At 44.5% G+C, this 20138-nt stretch overlaps 1 protein-coding gene across 2 annotated transcripts in view; it reads left to right on the plus strand.

Annotated features, from left to right (window-relative positions):
- Positions 1-20138, plus strand: part of msh3 (mutS homolog 3 (E. coli)) — a 119598-nt gene that overhangs the window by 87021 nt on the left and 12439 nt on the right. Inside the window, exons 22-23 of one of the 2 annotated variants that reach the window (XM_035786337.2) lie at positions 8804-8930; positions 17986-18154. In XM_035786337.2, coding sequence (XP_035642230.1) covers positions 8804-8930; positions 17986-18154 — 296 coding nt within the window. The remainder of the gene's footprint in view (positions 1-8803; positions 8931-17985; positions 18155-20138) is intronic. The other variant, XM_035786338.2, reaches the window with a different exon arrangement.

The raw sequence follows: 20138 nt of genomic DNA on the forward strand, positions 1-20138 counted from the left end.
GGATATTGCAAATTGTTCCTGGTTTGACTCTTTAAGTGACAGAACAGTGGTTTGTTACCTGATCTGTGTGTGCGCTTGTATGTGGGTGTGTGCGACTGCATGCTACTGGTCTCTCTGCCTTTCAGGTCTCATTTAGTTCCATCTGGACTCCACCGCTCCAGGGGGATATATATTTATCAGCGCACATGCAGGTCTTGGGGGAATGAGCTTATTGGTGCACATGGGGGATCTTGTTTAGCAGAATCTACACTGGTGAGGAATCATCCACCATATGTTTACTAGCTGGAAAGCTGATGGAGCTGGAGAGAAATGGGCCCCTGTGTGCAGCTCCATGATAAGGCTGGCTGTAAAAGCTGTGTTGTTGTCGACCTCTGCGCACTCATCCAATCAAGGTTTTACTATGTGGTTGTTGTTTCACCTTCCTCATTTGAATGTGATTCTTGTCCCTCTGGATTGGAGCGTCTGCTAAATGTCTCAAATATATTCATCTAAATGCAATCAAGCTTAGTTGGTCAATTAGCTTTTATGTTTATTTCTATTTCATCTCATTCATATCACAGAAAACGCTGGCCTCGTTTTAGATTTGGTTAATTAATTAACACTTCGGCCATGACTGAATTCAAACGTGGGTTAGTTTCTGTGTGTGGTTTGATGTCGGTGTCTCAGGTGTGTTTTTTGCAAGTAGGAATCAGTTAGACAAGTTATTCTGACAATTAGCTCCACCAAGGCAAAGTTGGTTTGACATTGGATAGCCTATCTCTGCGGGCAGTTAGGGACCGTCAATAAATTACACAATGTAATTGAGATAATATATTTATGTTCACATAAAAGTTTATTGCTTGCGTACACAGTTTAGCAGATGTTATACCAGGTGCAGCAAGATGCTTATGTGACTAGCTCCTAACAATGCAGCAAAATTGTCAAACAAGTACACAAAAAAATTGAAATGTAAAAGAAATCAAGAAATGTTGGAACAAATCCAATTGACAACCCAAAAAGCATTATAACAGTAATGCAATCTATTCGTATATACACCGGATAGATTTACGCAAGATGTAAGAATCACTTGAATAATGAAGTCAATAGGTTGCGTTCGTAAATTCACTCTGGCTATTCTCTCTGGTTTTAGAGTATTCCCGTCGGAGTGTGCCAGAATACAGAATAACTGAAGAATTTACGAACACTCAACACCCATTGAATATGGCCGGTGTCAGTAAAACGTCGGCAAAAAAAATCATAATTAAATTGTCACCAACGCTCAGCATAACATAACAGCATAACATGAAAGCAGCCTAATCAGCGTGTAAAATGGACAGAGTGAGGTGTTCTCTTATTTGTGTCTGGAAGTAGCTAGCATGCTAGCCAATGTTAGCCAGTTAGCTCGGGTGCTTGACTGCCGTTGTGAGGTCAGAACACTCTGATCAACCCTACTCCTCGGCGAGAGCAAGGCATCTAAGTGTAGTGTGCGCTCTGAACGCTCCATGACCGAACCGCTCTGAATTTACGAACACACCTTTAGTAGCCAACTAACGTTTGGTAGGTAGCTAACATACCAGTACATACTGCTGTAATGATATGCTATGCGGTTCGTAAGGATAGTGTAGCTAGCCAACATAACATGTAACTTATCACATTTGAAAAGGCATTACTTTATTACATTGCAAAAAAAAAAATGTTTGTTAAAGCAAAGAATTTGTATCCACTCTCATCGGATTTTCTTCAAATCTGAAAATGTTTTTATGAAGAATTGCATTATGGGCCCTAAAAGCACGGAAATAGGTCCACTGCTGATATTCTTTGTATTTTGGTGAATTTAGTACTACATCCGGGAACTTTTGGCATACTAACTATACCTATACTATGACCAATAAGCATACTACATACTCAATGTATGTCACAAATAGTGCGGTTAGTATGAGTATTCAAAGACAGCTATACTATCTCATTCAAAGTGAAATATGTAGCATGTCCTCATTGGAAATCTACCTGTTATATGTACCAAGCTGTTACGCAAACCTGAAACCTAGCCACTCTCTTGTACCTTAACAGCAGTTGCTAGATTTGTCACTAAAGCACCTTATACCACCCACAACTGCGACTTGTATGCTCTAGTCGGCTGGCCCTCGCTACATATTCGTCGCCAGACCCACTGGCTCCAGGTCATCTACAAGTCCATGCTAGGTAAAGCTCCGCCTTACCTCAGTTCACTGGTCACGATGGCAACACCCATCTGTAGCACGCGCTCCAGCAGGTGTATCTCACTGATCATCCCTAAAGCCAACACCTCATTTGGCCGCCTTTCGTTCCAGTCACAGGCAGCAGAGTACTGGAACGAAAGGCGGCCAAATGAGGTGTTGGCTTTAGGGATGATCAGTGATCAACTGCAAAAATCGCTGAAGTTGGAGACTGCCCCTTTTTTTCTACTAGTTGAGAACAGGTTCTAATTTGCAACTGCGACCTGGCCAAGATAAAGCATAGCAGTGTGAACAGACAACACAGAGTTACACATGGAGTAAAAAATTAACAAGTCAGTAACACAGAGAAAAAAGGGGAGTCTATATACAATGTGTGCAAAAGGCATGAGGAGTTAGGCGAATAATTACAATATTGCAGATTAACACTGGAGTGATAAATGATCAGATGGTCATGTACAGGTAGAGATATTGGTGTGCAAAAGAGCAGAAAAGTAAATAAATAAAAACTGTGGGGATGAGGTAGGTGAAAATGGGTGTGCTATTTACCAATAGATTATGTACAGCTGCAGCGATCGGTTAGCTGCTCAGCTAGCTGATGTTTGAAGTTGGTGAGGGAGATAAAAGTCTCCTACTTCAGCGATTTTTGCAATTCGTTCCAGTCACAGGCAGCAGAGTACTGGAACGAAAGGCGGCCGAATGAGGTGTTGGCTTTAGGGATGATCAATGAGATGGGTGTTGCCATCGTGACCAGTGAGCTGAGATAAGGCGGAGCTTTGCCTAGAATGGCCTTGTAGATGACCTGGAGCCAGTGGGTCTGGCGACAAATATGTAGCGAGGGCCAGCCGACTAGAGCATACAAGTCGCAGTGGTGGGTAGTATAAGGTGCTTTAGTGACAAAACGGATGGCACTGTGATAAACTGCATCCAGTTTGCTGAGAAGAGTGTTGGAAGCAATTTTGTAGATGACGTTGCCGAAGTCGAGGATCGGTAGGATAGTCAGTTTTACTAGGGTAAGCTTGGCAGCGTGAGTGAAGGAGGCTTTGTTGCGGAATAGAAAGCCGATTCTTGATTTGATTTTCGATTGGAGATGTTTGATATGGGTCTGGAAGGAGAGTTTAGCCAGACACCTAGGTACTTATAGGTGTCCACATATTCAAGGTCGGAACCATCCAGTGTGGTGATGCTAGTCGGGCATGCGGGTGCAGGCAGCGATCGGTTGAAAAGCATGCATTTGGTTTTACTAGCGTTTAAGAGCAGTTGGAGGCCACGGAAGGAGTGTTGTATGGCATTGAAGCTCGATTGGAGGTTAGATAGCACAGTGTCCAATGACGGGCCGAAAGTGTATACAATGGTGTCGTCTGCGTAGAGGTGGATCAGGGAATCGCCCGCAGCAAGAGCAACATCATTGATATGTACAGAGAAAAGAGTCGGCCCGAGAATTGAACCCTGTGGCACCCCCATAGAGACTGCCAGAGGACCGGACAACATGCCCTCCGATTTGACACACTGAACTTTGTCTGCAAAGTAATTGGTGAACCAGGCAAGGCAGTCATCCGAAAAACCGAGGCTACTGAGTCTGCCGATAAGAATATGGTGATTGACAGAGTCGAAAGCCTTGGCAAGGTCGATGAAGACGGCTGCACAGTACTGTCTTTTATCGATGGCGGTTATGATGTCGTTTAGTACCTTGAGTGTGGCTGAGGTGCACCCGTGACCGGCTCGGAAACCAGATTGCATAGCGGAGAAGGTACGGTGGGATTCGAGATGGTCAGTGACCTGTTTGTTGACTTGGCTTTCGAAGACAGGCAGGGCAGGATAGATATAGGTCTGTAACAGTTTGGGTCCAGGGTGTCTCCCCCTTTGAAGAGGGGGATGACTGCGGCAGCTTTCCAATCCTTGGGGATCTCAGACGATATGAAAGAGAGGTTGAACATGCTGGTAATAGGGGTTGCGACAATGGCGGCGGATAGTTTCAGAAATAGAGGGTCCAGATTGTCAAGCCCAGCTGATTTATACGGGTCCAGGTTTTGCAGCTCTTTCAACACTCTGTGTTGTCTGTGTTGTCTGTTGTCTGTTCACACTACTGTTCACACTGCTATGCTGTGCTATGCTTTATCTTGGCCAGGTCACAGTTGCAAATGAGAACCTGTTCTCAACTAGCCTACCTGGTTAAATAAAGGTGAAATAAAAATAAAAAATAAAAAAGATGGCTACACACATTTTTAGCTAGCTAGCTAATGTTATATCCCGACAATATTGATGCTCAATATATTTTGTTCTCAGCCATATCTAAGCCATATTTAAAATGTAATTCAGGCTAGATAGCCTACATTATTGAAATTGTATCTATTTATTTCCAGAAACAAGTCTCTCACCATTGCTGCTTGCTATAGACCACCTTCTGCCCCCAGCTGTGTCCTGGACACCATATGTGAATTGATTGCCCCTCATCTATCTTCAGAGCTCATGCTGTTAAGCTGGGCATGCTTAACTAACCTCCAGATGAGTTTCAATGCCATACAACTCTCCTTCCGTGGCCTCCAAGTAAAAATTAAATGCATGCTCTTCAACCGATCACTGCCCACACCTGCCCGCACGTCCAGCATCACTACTCTGGACGGTTCTGACTTAGAATATGTGGACAATTACAAATACCTAGGTGTCTGGTTAGACTGTAAACTCTCCTTCCAGACTCACATTGGCTTCCTATTTCGCCACAAAGAATACTTCACTCATGCTGCCAAACATACCCTTGTAAAAACTGACTATCCTACCGATCCTTGACTTCGGCGATGTCCTTTACAAAATAGCCTCCAACACTCTTGTAATGGTCCTGTGTGTAGCTGGTGTAGAGAGACAGGCGCAGGACAGCAGATATGAGTAATCAACGGACTTTACTCAAAATATCCAAAATACAAAGCAATATAGCGAGCCCACAATAACAGATCGATGTACAACGAACAATCACTCACAAACAAACATGGGGAACAGAGGGTTAAATAGTAAACTAGTAATTGGGTGATTGAAACCAGGTGTGTAAGACAAAGACAAAACAAATGGAAAATGAAAAGTGGATCGGCGGTGGCGAGAAGGCCGGTGACGCTGAACACCGCCCGAACAAGGAGAGGGACCGACTTCGGCGGAAGTCGTGACAACTCTACTCAGCAAATTGGATGCAGTCTATCACAGTGCCATCAGTTTTGTCACCAAAGCCCCATATACTACCCACCACTGCCCCATATACTACCCACCACTGCGACCTGTATGCTCTCGTTGGCTGGCTCTCGTTGGCTCGCCCTCGCTTCATATTCGTCGCCAAACCCACTGGCTCCAGGTCATCTATAAGTCTTTGCTAGGTAAAGCCCCGCCTTATCACAGCTCACTGGTCACCATAGCATCACCCACCCGTAGCACGTGCTCCTGCAGGTATATCTAACTGGTCACCCCTGTATCTTTTGCACCCCTGGTCACCCCAGCTCCTTTGCACCTAAGTGTCTCTACTTGCACACTCATCTTCTGCAAATCTATCACTCCCGTGTTTAATTGCTAAATTGTAATTATTTCACCACTATGGCCTATTTATTGCCTTTACCTCCCTTATCCTAGCTCATTTGCACACACTGTATATAGACATTTTCTATTGTATTGACTGCATGTTTGTTTATTCCATGTGTAACTCTGTGTTGTTGTTTTGTGTCGCACTGCTTTGCTTTATCTTGGCCATGTCGCAGTTGTAAATGAGAACTTGTTCCCAACTAGCCTACCTGGTTAAATAAAGGTTAAATAAATGTTTTTTTTTTTTTAAATTAAGTGCAGGGGTTCCTAATGTTTTGTACACTCGGTGTACATGTAGAGTGGGTATAACATCATGTAAACATTATTAAAGTCAGAGACCAGTGGGCAGCAGTCTCTAAGGTGCAGGGTAGAGTACTGGGTGGTAGCCGGCTAGTGACAGTCTCTATGGTTCAGGCCGGGGTACTGGGCTGAAGGTGGATAATGATGACTGTTTAACAGTCTGATGGCCTGGAGATAGAAGTTGTTTATCAGTCTCTCGGTCCCAGCTTTGATGCACCTATATTGTCTCAGCCTTCTAAATGCTAGAGGGGTGAACAGGCTGTGCTTTGATGGCAGAGGTCCTTGATGATCTTCTTGCCCTGCCTGTGACACCGGGTGTTATAGATGTCCTGGAGGCTGTGTGTGTCTGTGTGTGTGTGTGTGTGTTGCACACCTTTTAGTTGTCTCATTAAATGCTTTCAATATTCCTATATGAATTTTGACAATTTATAGTTGGTCTGAGGTTTTTAAGTCATTGAAAGTTATTGGAATTTTAACATATTGTCACATTTACATTGTGTAATTTACTGATGGTCCCTAATTAGACCCAAAGGGATATCCTATGTCAAAACATATTTACCACAGGTATTACGATTGGGTCACGTGCAGCTGCACTTCAAATTGAAAATTACTTGTGTGCTGCTATTGTGGGCATGAGGGCATAATTGAAATGAACCTAACATTCATTTCTGTTGTTTTGGACGAGACTGACTTTATGACCAAAATTATCCTATTTACACTTTGTAGTCAGTTTTGACAGATTAAATGTTTGATGCCACATAGGCTGTTTTCTAAATGAGAAGTTTAGGGGCATTTGCTCTTTTAAACGATCCACGTTTGTAAAACAGAAACTGTTCTCTGAGAGAGCTCTGAAGGTTTCATGTTTTACAAAATAAATAGATGAATGTTCTTGTTATGTAAATTGGGGAAATGCGAATGTTTAAGTAGAAGCTAAGCCTTTCTGGGATGTTTTTGGCGGTGGTTTGGCTAGAAAAGCACAGGCTAACGACCTGTTGTGTAATAGCATTGCTTTGTTTGAACAACTTCAAAGGAAGGAGTTTATAAAAAGACAAACATGGCACTGTTTCAGGGCTTTTACTTCTCCTTCATTTTGTAAGCAATACTAGGTAGATACAGTAAATACCCCTGATGCATTTCTGCGATTTCCAGTCCATACACACACTATCACCATCACCACCTACCCCTATTCCTTCTCCTCCTTCTTTTCCACACCATCATCATCACCCTCATCACCATCCGACATGAGTCTGCATCAGAACAGGAGTCCTGGTTGTCATAGTAACCAGTCTCGGTCTCCTATGCTCACCTGTGAGGTAGATTGTAGTTATGTATGTGTCTTGTTACCTAACACTCTGATTGGAGCATTGTGAACAGACAGCCTTGAAGTTCAACATTCTCTCTCTCTGGGGATGTGGAGAGGGAGGGAGAAGAGAGAGAGACTGGTTGCCATAGCAAAGCTATCCCAGAGACTCTGAGAAAGAGAGAGCTCAGAGGAGTTCTGTTGGCAGTCACAAAACCAGCACTTGGTCTGGTGAGATACATGGTGTGCAGGCTTTAGTTCCAGCCGAGCACTAATCTCCTTTGGCAGCCTTTTAACATAATAATGTTACATATCTAGCACATTTATTTATTTAAACAAACCTTTATTTAACTAGGCAAGTCAGTTAAGAACAAATTCTTATTTTCAATGACGGCCTAGGAACAGTGGGTTAACTGCCTTGTTCAGGGGCAGAATGAGAGTTTTTTACCTTGTCTGCTCGGCGATTCAATCTTGCAACCTTTCCGTTACTAGTCCAACGCTCTAACCACTAGGCTACCTGCCGCCCCAGTCGTGTATCCTAAGGTCAACAACAGATTGCCAGGACAACCCCACTTGCCCTTCTGATGACCCTCAGAGGTTAGAGGTCAGGGTGCGGCCACTCATCTAATAGAACTCATTGTAGTCTAACAGTGGTGTTAATTGTAATTAACCATTTCAAGCCATTTCCAGGGCCAAATTCCAAAACCAGTTCTCACATGATGGGTGTAACAGTGCAGACTGTGAAATGTAAATGGCGTCATTGTAAATATTAATTTGTTCTTAACTTACTTGCCTAGTTAAATAAAGGCACAAAATGAATAAAAATAGGCCCGGTTTCCCGGACACAGATTGAGCCTAGTTTAGTGCTGAAAAACCTGACCAATGGAGATTCTCAGTTGAAATAGCTTTTTAGTCCAAGACTAGGCATAGCCTGTGTCTGGGTAACCAGCCCATAGTGCTATAATGGCCTTTTACCTTGAACACCAGACAGGTTAACCAAGGTACACAAATTGGCACACACATACACATATTTATAGTGCTGGCTATGATACAGGTAGTAAGTTCCCCAGTACAATGCTCCTCTCCTCTTCAGGTCAGGAAAAGTTGCCACCAGGTGACTACTCATCTCTATTTATCCTCCTCTTGCCTCCTTGCCTCTCCTCTCTCTGTGTCTGAGACCTCTGTGTCTATGTGTCTCAGAATAGGTTTCACAATAAGTGTAAAGCAATAGCATGAAGATAAATTATTACCTGGGTTGATTGAATAGGGTCATATACACTTTTCTTTTTATTTATACAGGTGATCTCAATGAAATTGAAAATATGATTGTTCACTTACTGTTGAATGTTTGACCTCCATCTCTTGCTCTCCCTTGGTCTCTATCACCCTCTCTCCCTTTCTCTCCCCATCCCCTCTCTCCCCATCCATTTTCCTCCCCCTTTACCCCTCTCAGGTGAAGTCTCTAACTCTGTTTGTGACCCACTACCCACCTCTGTGTGAGCTGGAGAAGGTGTATCCTCTGCATGTAGGCAACTTCCACATGGCCTTCCTCCTCAATGAACCAGACATCGCCACAGACGGTATGCTGGTGGTGTGTGTGTGTTTATGTGTGTACATGCTTGTGGGTCTTTCTATAAACAAGGGTACCCGTGAGGATTTCCTAAACTTGACAACTTGCTACAGCTGTTATAAGTCATTGATAATAATCTGCCAACATTTTTTTTTGTTTAGTCCTTTCTCATGGTTGGTGTCTTGACGGATTTGTCCAGAATCGTGTGACATAAAACATACATTGCCTGTCCTTGCATTTATGGCAAGTTGTCATTATATTGTATATTAAGCATTAATAAATTAGACATTGAACTTGAACCCTGTAAGAATCCTGGATCTAGCTGTCGGACAGTTGTTTTTGTATAAAGATCTCAGAAATGCAGTGTAACTACGTCACATTTTGTGTCTACTTATCTTACGGCGTGAAAACAGTTTTCATGGGCATACAAATCCCCCAAAATGTATGCGATTTGCTAAATCGAATGCTGCTAACAGAGTCACGTTATCGTGATACTTACAACTTAAATCGATACAGTCATTAACATGGCTCTTCAATAGTTATGCATAATACTTGTTGGATGCGTATTTAGTGTTGAGCTGTTTAATTACGGCGTGATATTTTCACATCATTGTCTGATCCAGGAAGGAATTTTCCGAATGACAGTCAGTTGTTGTGCATGCAATGCAACAACAGCCCAAGTGCTGGAAAAAAAGATGTTTAAGGAATGTCCAGAGTATTTTTGTAACGCCGTTCGTCTGTTGAAAGAGGAGCGGACCAAAATGCGGCGTGGTGGTTACTCATGTTCTTTAATGAAAAAATGAACGATACATGAAATAACTTAAATCTACAAAACAACAAACGAAACGTGAAAACCTATACAGCCTATCTTGTGACAAGAAACACAGAGACAGAAACAATCACCCACAAACACACAGTGAAACCCAGGATACCTAAATATGGTTCCCGATCAGAGACAACGAGAATCACCTGACTCTGATTGAGAACCGCCTCAGGCAGCCATAGACTATGCTAGACAACCCTACTCAACCACAATCCCAATACCTACTAAACCCCAATACAAAAACACACCACAAAATAAACCCATGTCACACCCTGGCCTGACCAAATAAATAACGAAAACACAAAATACTAAGACCAAGGCGTGACAATTTTGTTGTCATTCGTTACGCCGGTGTAACGGTCGTCGGTGGAAGAAGCTGAGGACCAAAGCGCAGCGTGGTACTTGTTCATATTATTTATTTAAACTGAACAAGATCAAACAAAGAAACAAAAAGCACAACCGAAACAGCTCCGTCAGGTGCAAAACACACTAAACAGAAAGTATAACCACCCACAAAACACAATAGAAAACAGGCTACCTAAATATGGCTCACAATCAGACAATGACTGACACCTGGCCTCTGATTGAGAACCATACTAGGCCAAACACATAGAACATAGATATAACAACAGAACAAAACATAGAAAAACAACATAGAATGCCCACCCCAACTCACGCCCTGACCAACTAAAATTAAGATATAAAAAAGTTAACTAAGGTCAGAACGTGACAGTACCCCCAAAGGTGCGGACTCCGGCCGCAAAACCTGAACCTATGGGGGAGGGTCTGGGTGGGCATTTAACACGGTGGCGGTTCTGGAGCGGGAAGTGGACCCCACTCCACCATAGTCTCGTCCCACTTATGTGGCACCTTAGGAGTGGCAACCCTCGCCACTGACCCCGGACTGGGGACCCTAGCAATGGGTCCCGAATGGACGGGAGATTCTGGCAGGACCGGACAGACAAGAGACTCCGGCAGCTCCGGAGTGAAAGGCGATTCCGGCAGCTCCGGAGTGAAAGGCGATTCCGGCAGCTCCGGAGTGAAAGGCGATTCCGGCAGCGCCGGAGTGACGGGCGATTCCGGCAGCTCCGGAGTGAAGGGCGATTCCGGCAGCACCGGAGTAACGGACGGCTCTGGCAGCTCCTGGCTGACTGGAGGCTCTGGTAGCTCCTGACTGGCGGGCGACTCTGGCAGCTCAGGACAGGCGGGCGACTCTGGCAGCTCAGGACAGACGGGAGACTCTGGCAGATCAGGACAGACGGGAGACTCTGGCAGCTCAGGACAGACGGGCGACTCTGACAGCTCAGGACAGGCGGGTGACTCTGGCAGCTCAGGACAGGAGGGAGACTCTGGCAGCTCAGGACAGACGGGAGACTGGCAGCTCAGGACAGACGGGAGACACTGGCAGCGCTGGACAGGCAGGAGCACCTGTAGGGAGGAGACGGAGAGACAGCGGGGGGCTGCCACCGGAGGGCTGGTACGTGGAGGAGGCACCGGATAAACCAGACCGTGGAGGCGCACTTGAGGTCTCGAGCACCGAGCCTGCACAACCCTACCTGGTTGGATACTCCCCGTAGCCAGGCCAGTGCGGCGAGGTGGAAAAGACCGCACTGGGATGAAAAACAACATAGAATGCCCACCACAACTCACGCCCTGACCAACTAAAATAGAGACATAAAAAGGGAACTAAGGTCAGAACGTGACAGCCGGTGAAGACAGTTGTGCCTGGATCCACGTTGGCTCTAATATCCCTAGCGAATTGATGTTGATCATCTTGTTGTCTGCTTGATTTGGGCTCCCAGGTGGCACACTGGTCTAAGACACTGCATCTCACTGCAGTATCTGGTTCAAATCCAGGTTACATCACATCCGGCCTTGATTGGGAGTCCCATTGGGTGGCGCTCGATTGGCCCAGAGTCGTCTGGCTTTGCCCGGGGTAGGCCGTCATTGTAAATAAGAATTTGTTCTGAACTGACTTGCCTAGTAAGGTAAGGTGTCTCATTAGATGTAACAGAAAGTATCAAGGTAATGATTTCAATCTTTTCATATGTTTTTGTGCCTTGGATTGAACACAGTCTACTGTGCGCAATTGTGTAGGATAGACTATTGTGCAACACCCAACGAGATTCCTATGAACTGATCTGTATAAGTATAACAAATTACATAGGGCTTATTCACAATATGATCTGGTATTGAAATAACATGACAAATACATTTTGGTTTACATGTTACACCTGCAATTTTAAACAATACAAGATACCTCTTGCACTGTAACCTACTTGAATATGGGGCTCAGAAATGTAAGTACTGGAATGAGCCTACCTTTAAAATCAGACATTTCCTCAATTTGGTGCTTGGAAAATCCTTGTAATTATTGTTGTCAATTTATAAGTTTTCCTGCTCCCTTATAATTATCTGTGATTTATTTAATTACTTTTTGTGAGAGCCAACTGGACACAGACTTCAATTCAATGTCTATTCCACCTTGGTTCAATGTAGTTTCATTGAAATTATGTGTCCACTTTCGTCATTTTCCCTCTGCTTCAATTGAAGGGTGTTGCTCTACTCTGTTGCAGTGTGGTTATTATGTGGACGACAACATCTAATGTTGGCTTCAACTTGGCTTTCCATACAAATCCTTCCATTACAAAAGGGAACAGTTTTTTTATTTCTTTCTCATTATAAAAACATAAATTGTGACATTTAATGTTACCGCTATTCATGAACATAGTGTCACGCCCTGATCTGTTTCACCTGTCCTTGTGCTTGTCTCCACCCCTCTCCAGGGGTCGCCCATCTTCCCTATCATCTCCTGTGTATTTATACATGTTTTCTCTGTCTGTTTGTTGCCATTTCATCTTGTTCATTCAAACTAACCAGCGTTTTTCCCGTCAGCTCCTATCATTTCCTAGCCTCTCTTTCCTCATCCTCCTGGTTCTTGACTTTGCATGTTCTGACCCTGTACCCGCCCGTCTGACCTCTCTGTCTGACCCTGAGCCTGCCTGCCATCCTGTACCTTTGCTCCACCTCTGGATAACTGAACTCTGCCTGTCCCTGACCCGGAGTCTGCCTGCCGTCCTGTACCTTTGCCTTACCCTGGATCTTTGACCCCTGCCTGCCTTGACCTGTCTTGCCTGCCCCTGTTGCTACAATAAATAGTGTTACTTCGACAGTCTGCATCTGGGTCTTACCTTGATTCCTGATAGTACGAACTGCCCATGACTGACCCAGCAGACTTGCACCAGCTCCACTACACCATCTCCTCCCAAGGAGCCACCATTGGTAGGCATAAGGAGTTGCTTCGCGGTATGACAGAGGGGTTCCAGGCCACGGCCGAGCGTCTTAACCTAGCATTGGACATTGTGCGGGAGCAAGTCCGTGGGTTGCCTAATAAGCAGCCAACCACGACGGTAACCTCCCAGCCCTTCTGTAACCCGACTGGTAGCAAGCCATGACCCCGGTTTCCCGGGAACCCCGCTTACCCCGGTGCGCTATGATGGAGATTCCAGAACCTGCCGGGCCTTTCTCTCCCAGTGCTCCCTCGTTTTCGAGCTGCAGCCTTCTTCGTTCCCCTCAGACCGCTCAAAGATGGCGTATATTATTACGCTAATGTCCGGGAGGGCACTTGCCTGGTTCATGGCGGTGTGGGAGCAACAATACGCTATCTGCCTCAGTCTGGAGGTATTTGTGGAGGAGGTGAGAAAGGTGTTTGAGGTTTCGGGGTCCGGGAGAGAGGCTGGATGAGCTGGCAGCCCGAGAACTACCAACAGATCTCGACTCACTCATCGCTTTAACCATCCAGATCGATGGTCTGCTACGGGAACGTAGGAGGGAAAAGAGGTTCGATTGCGGTCTCAATCGCTCATTCAGGGATCCCACCTTGCAGCTAATAAACTCCGGAAGTCCCCGAAAGCATCCGTGCTTACCCGAGACCCTCCAAGAGCCTCCGGAGACTGCAGTTTCACCTTTTCCCGAGCCGAGGCAGCTCGGCAGGGCTAGGCTGCCTCCAGCCGAACGAATACGGAGACTTGAGACCCAGAGTTGTCTGTGTTGCGGTACTGCCGGTCATTTTGTGTCTACTTATCCCTTCAAGAGAGCTAGCTCATTCGTTGGAGTGAGTACACTGGTGGGTCTGAAAGATTATTGTTCTTCTCCCCTTACTCGCCCCACCCTGCTGTGGGGCGACCAGTCCAATTCTCTCCAGGTACTCATCGACTCAGGGGCAGATGTGAGTCTCATGGACTTTAGTTACCCTAACATCCAAGCTGGGCATCCCCACTCAACCCTTCTCCATTCCCATGGGTGTTAGAGCGCTGGACGGGTGCTCTATAGGCCGGGTCATCCACCAGACCACCCCCGTCAGCCTACGAGTGTCGAGGAACCACAGCGAGGCTATCCAATTCCTGCTGGTTGAGTCTCCGTAGGTTCCTGTGGTATTGGGATTCTCTTGGCTCCAGCGATACAATGCTTCCATTGACTGGGCTACTGGTGCCATCGTGGGCTGTTGCCCGTCCTGCCACACTCATTGTCTGAAGTCAGCTCTGCCTGCCCTGGGACGTCTTTCTGGGGGCTTGGAGATTGCCCCTGACCTCTACGCCAGCTCCACAGAGTACCAGGACCTCCGGGAGGGGTTCAGTATAGCCTGAGCCACTTCGCTTCTGCAGCACCGACTGATAACCAGGAAGGTCAAGTCTGAGGCACTGGCACGTCGCTATACGGCAACCGGAAGCCAAGGCCTGCCCCCCCCCACTCCAAGATCATTAGCCCCTCTGCTCTTCGTCCTCTGTTGCCCTGTACCCTCTGTTGCCCTGTACCCTCCGTATTTTCCATACATTTTCTGTGTCGAGAGTCAAAACCATGTCCCCATGTCATCAATGGCCAGTCAGCGTACACGGTGAGACACCTCCTGAGGGTTCGACCACAGGCAGGGGTTTCCAGTACCTGGTTGACTGGGAGGGTTCTGGCCCGGAGGAGAGGTGCTGGGTTCCCGCTAAAGACATCTTGGACCTGGTCCTCATCGCCGACTTTCCCCACCGGCACCCCTCCTCCTGGTTCTTGACCTTTGCATGTCCTGACCCTGCACACGCCTGCCTGACCTCTCTTTCTGACCCTGAGCCTGCCTGCTGTCCTGTACCTTTGCTCCACCTCTGGATAACTGAACTCTGCCTGTCCCTGACCCGGAGTCCGCCTGCCGTCCTGTACCTTTGCCTTAACCTGGATCTTCGACCCCTGCCTGCCTTGACCTGTCTTGCCTGCCCCTGTTGCTACAATAAACATTGTTCCTTCGACAGTCTGCATCGTGGATCAGAAAACCAGTCAGTATCTGGTGTGACCACCATTTGCCTCGTGCAGCACGACACATCTCCTTCACATAGAGTTGATCAGGCTGTTGATTGTGGCCTGTGGAATGTTGTCCCAATCCTCTTCAATGGCTGTGCGAAGTTGCTGGAAATTTGCGGGAACTGGAAGATGCTGTCGTGCACGTCGATCCAGAGCATCCCAAACATGCTTAATGGGTGACATGTCTGAGTATGCAGGCCAGAAGAACTGTGACATTTTCAGCTTCCAGGAATTGTGTACAGATCCTCGTGACATGGGGTTGTGCATTATAATGCTAAAACATAAGGTGATGGTGGCGGATGAATGGCACGACAATGGGCACGACTCAGAATCTCATCACAGTATATCTGTGTATTCAAATTGCTATCGATAAAATGCAATTGTGTTCGTTGGTCACCCCCTCCCCTATTTTGCCCTTAGAACAGCCTCAATTCATCTGGACATGGACTCTACAAGGTGTCGAAAGCACCACAGGGATGCTGGCCCATGTTGACTCCAATGCTTCCTACAGTTGTGTCAAGTTGGCTGGATGTCCTTTGGGTGGTGGACTATACTTGATACACAATGGAAACTGTTGAGCGTGAAAAAAACACAGGCGTTGCAGTTGTTTACACAAATTGGTGCACCTGGCACTTACTGCCATACCTTGTTCAAAGGCACTTGAATATTTTGTCTTGCTCATTCACCCTCTGAATGGCACACAAACACAATCCATTTCTTAATTGTCTCAAGGCTTAAAAATCCTTCTTTAACCTGTCTCCTCCCCTTCATCTACACTGATTGAAGCGGATTTAACAAGTGACATCAATAAGGGATCAAAGCTTTCACCTGGTCAGTCTGTCATGAAATATTCAGCGTATCTACAATTGTATAACATTGAGGTCCTTACACATTTCAAATAAGTACTTGAAAAAGTCCCTGAAAGTCCTTGAATTTGACTTGCCAATGTCTGTATGAACCCTGCTTGAAGGATGTGTAGTCCTAGCCATATGTTATAGTATAGGTGGAATTATGGGCCAATTTGCATATACAGTGCCTTGCGAAAGTATTCGGCCCCCTTGAACTTTGCGACCTTTTGCCACATTTCAGGCTTCAAACATAAATAAATATAAAACTGTATTTTTTGTGAAGAATCAACAACAAGTGGGACACAATCATGAAGTGGAACGACATTTATTGGATATTTCAAACTTTTTTAACAAATCAAAAACTGAAAAATTAGTTGTGCAAAATTATTCAGCCCCCTTAAGTTAATACTTTGTAGCGCCACCTTTTGCTGCGATTACAGCTGTAAGTCGCTTGGGGTATGTCTCTATCAGTTTTGCACATCGAGAGACTGACATTTTTTCCCATTCATCCTTGCAAAACAGCTTGAGCTCAGTGAGGTTGGATGGAGAGCATTTGTGAACAGCAGTTTTCAGTTCTTTCCACAGATTCTCGATTGGATTCAGGTCTGGACTTTGACTTGGCCATTCTAACACCTGGATATGTTTATTTTTGAACCATTCCATTGTAGATTTTGCTTTATGTTTTGGATCATTGTCTTGTTGGAAGACAAATCTCCGTCCCAGTCTCAGGTCTTTTGCAGACTCCATCAGGTTTTCTTCCAGAATGGTCCTGTATTTGGCTCCATCCATCTTCCCATCAATTTTAACCATCTTCCCTGTCCCTGCTGAAGAAAAGCAGGCCCAAACCATGATGCTGCCACCACCATTTTTGACAGTGGGGATGGTGTGTTCAGGGTGATGAGCTGTGTTGCTTTTACGCCAAACATAACGTTTTGCATTGTTGCCAAAAAGTTCAATTTTGGTTTCATCTGACCAGAGCACCTTCTTCCACATGTTTGGTGTGTCTCCCAGGTGGCTTGTGGCAAACTTTAAACAACACTTTTTATGGATATCTTTAAGAAATGGCTTTCTTCTTGCCAATCTTCCATAAAGGCCAGATTTGTGCAATATACGACTGATTGTTGTCCTATGGACAGAGTCTCCCACCTCAGCTGTAGATCTCTGCAGTTCATCCAGAGTGATCATGGGCCTCTTGGCTGCATCTCTGATCAGTCTTCTCCTTGTATGAGCTGAAAGTTTAGAAGGACGGCCAGTTCTTGGTAGATTTGCAGTGGTCTGAAACTCCTTCCATTTCAATATTATCGCCTGCACAGTGCTCCTTGGGATTGTTGGGATGTTTAAAGCTTGGGAAATCTTTTTGTATCCAAATCCGGCTTTAAACTTCACAACAGTATCTCGGACCTGCCTGGTGTGTTCCTTGTTCTTCATGATGCTCTTTGCGCTTTTAACGGACCTCTGAGACTATCACAGTGCAGGTGCATTTATACGGAGACTTGATTACACACAGGTGGATTGTATTTATCATCATTAGTCATTTAGGTCAACATTGGATCATTCAGAGATCCTCACTGAACTTCTGGAGAGAGTTTGCTGCACTGAAAGTAAAGGGGCTGAATAATTTTGCACGGCCAATTGTTCAGTTTTTGATTTGTTAAAAAAGTTTGAAATATCCAATAAATGTCGTTCCACTTCATGATTGTGTCCCACTTGTTGTTGATTCTTCACAAAAAAATACAGTTTTATATCTTTATGTTTGAAGCCTGAAATGTGGCAAAAGGTCGCAAAGTTCAAGGGGGCCGAATACTTTCGCAAGGCACTGTATTCACTATTATTCCTCTAACTACACATATAACTGCATACAACTCCTTTTTATTTTTGTTTCAAAACAATTAAACAATGTCACACATTGGCCCCAATATTTATAGAAATAATCTCGTGTAGAGTTTAACCAAGGCTGTAGGTTTATGAAGGGTTAGTTAGGACGGTTGACTTAAGTCCAGTAAGGCTAACCATAGCGAAGTTGTGTTTATACCTTTGTGTGTGCGTGTGTGTAGACGTTGAGGTGCAGCCAGAGTTCATCACCTTCCTGTACCAGCTGACTGAGGGGGCGGCTGGGCAGAGCTATGGGCTAAATGTTGCCCGATTGGCTGAGATTCCAGAAGCTGTACTCCACATCGCCGCACGCAAAGCACAGGAGCTAAAGAACATCGTCGACGCCCGGAGGTACACATACAAAGACACCCACTGTCCCAAACAGTGGGAAACTCTTTCGGCTGAGCAGTCCAATGACTGAGTATGAGAACACTTCTGCAAAACGTTTTAAATCAATCTTGACTAATGACATGCCACTGGCTTTGTCTATGTATGGATATAACTCAACACTATACACATCAGCTACTACAGCTACTACAGCGACTGAAACACTTAACAAATTGCTGCAGTTAGTTTCAGAATGGGTGGCAAGGAATAAGGTCCTAAATATTTGAAAAACTAAAAGCATTGTATTTGGGACAAGTCATTCACTGTACCCTTAACCTCAACTAAATCTTGTAATAAATAATATGGAAATTGAGCAAGTTGAGGTGACTAAACTGCTTGGAGTAACCCTGGATTGTAAACGGTCATGGTCAAAACATATTGATACAACAGTAGCTAAGATGGGGAGAAGTCTGTCCATAATAAAGTGTTGCTCTACCTTCTTAAACTTCTTGTAACTCTCAAACCCGGATCCGGGAGCGTAATCATCGCTTCAAACGAATTAGCATAACGCAGAGGACATAAATCTTCCTATTCATGAAAATCACAGATGAAATATATTGAGACACAGCTTAGCCTTTTGTTAATCACACTGTCATCTCAGATTTTCAAAATATGTTTTTCAGCCAACGCTAGACAAGCATTTGTGTAAGTTTATCATGGCATAATGCTATGCTAGGCTCTGCTAGCGGCAGGCAACATTTTCACGAAAATTAGAAAAGCAATCAAATTGAATCATTTACCTTTGAAGAACTTTGGATGTTTTCACTCAGGAGACTCCCAGTTAGATAGCAAATGTTTTTTTCCAAAAACATTATTTTTGTAGGTGAAATAGCTCCCGTTCTTCACGTTTGGCTGAGAAATCGACCGGAAAATGCGGTCACTACAACGCCAAACTTTTTTCCAAATTAGCTCCATAATATAATATATATAATATAGACAGAAACATGGCAAACGTTGTTTAGAATCAATCCTCAAGGTGTTGTTCAACAAGTAGGTGTCTGCTTACTTTTGGTCATGTAGTGTACATATGGGCAGTACCAAAACCAGTGATCTAATGATTGTCTTTTCGCAGCTAAATCTGCAGTTAGGATGGTTGTATTCCCCATATACTGAATATGACATTCTATTGGTTGCAAGAATTTGTATAATAATTTAAATGGAAAAACTCATTGTTTTGTGTATCAGGTCATAAACCATGTGCCATGGAATCGGTGTATCGAAAATCTCCCAACTATTTTGCAACCTGTGTGGCGCAGCTGTCAATTTTTTTGTTCCTTAAATCAAACTGGTATACTGTTTTATTCATAATTTATTAAAATAATTTATTCATAGACAATTTTTGTCTTTAGTGCAGGGCCGACAGACATGTTCCTTACCTTCTCCCCTTTCCATTTGCCTCGTCCATTTTTGTAGTAATGCTGCAATCAGTTGTAATTTTGGATAGAGCAGGCATTTCCATATATATTTGTTAACTGCATGTGTGACGTAACTCGACCAGTCTTATTTATGATATAATTTACAAAGCTTATTAAAGTGAAATTGCACCCAGCTATTTTTTTTATTTTTTTATTTATTTAACTAGGCAAGTCAGTTAAGAACAAATTCTTATTTTCAATGACGTCCTAGGAACAGTTGGTTAACTGCCTTGTTCAGGGGCAGAACGACAGATTTTTACCTTGTCAGCTTGGGGATTCAATCTTGCAACCTTTCGGTTACTAGTCCAACGCTCTAACCACTAGGCTACCTGCCGCCCCTTTCTATGGCTTCTTTTAAAAATAGCAATATTTTGGAGATTATTTAATTTTTAAATAATCGAAAGTGAAAGGTTGTAATCTGAATGATGGGAAGAAGTCCATTCTTGAACACGAGGTGAACTATTGTTACCAATCTGCTAGAGAACCAGTTCGGATTTAAGTATAGTTTTTGTACGATTTAAGCCTTTATTAAG

The sequence above is a fragment of the Oncorhynchus keta genome, chromosome 14 (assembly GCF_023373465.1).
Source record: "Oncorhynchus keta strain PuntledgeMale-10-30-2019 chromosome 14, Oket_V2, whole genome shotgun sequence".
In the NCBI taxonomy this organism is placed as follows: domain Eukaryota; kingdom Metazoa; phylum Chordata; class Actinopteri; order Salmoniformes; family Salmonidae; genus Oncorhynchus; species Oncorhynchus keta.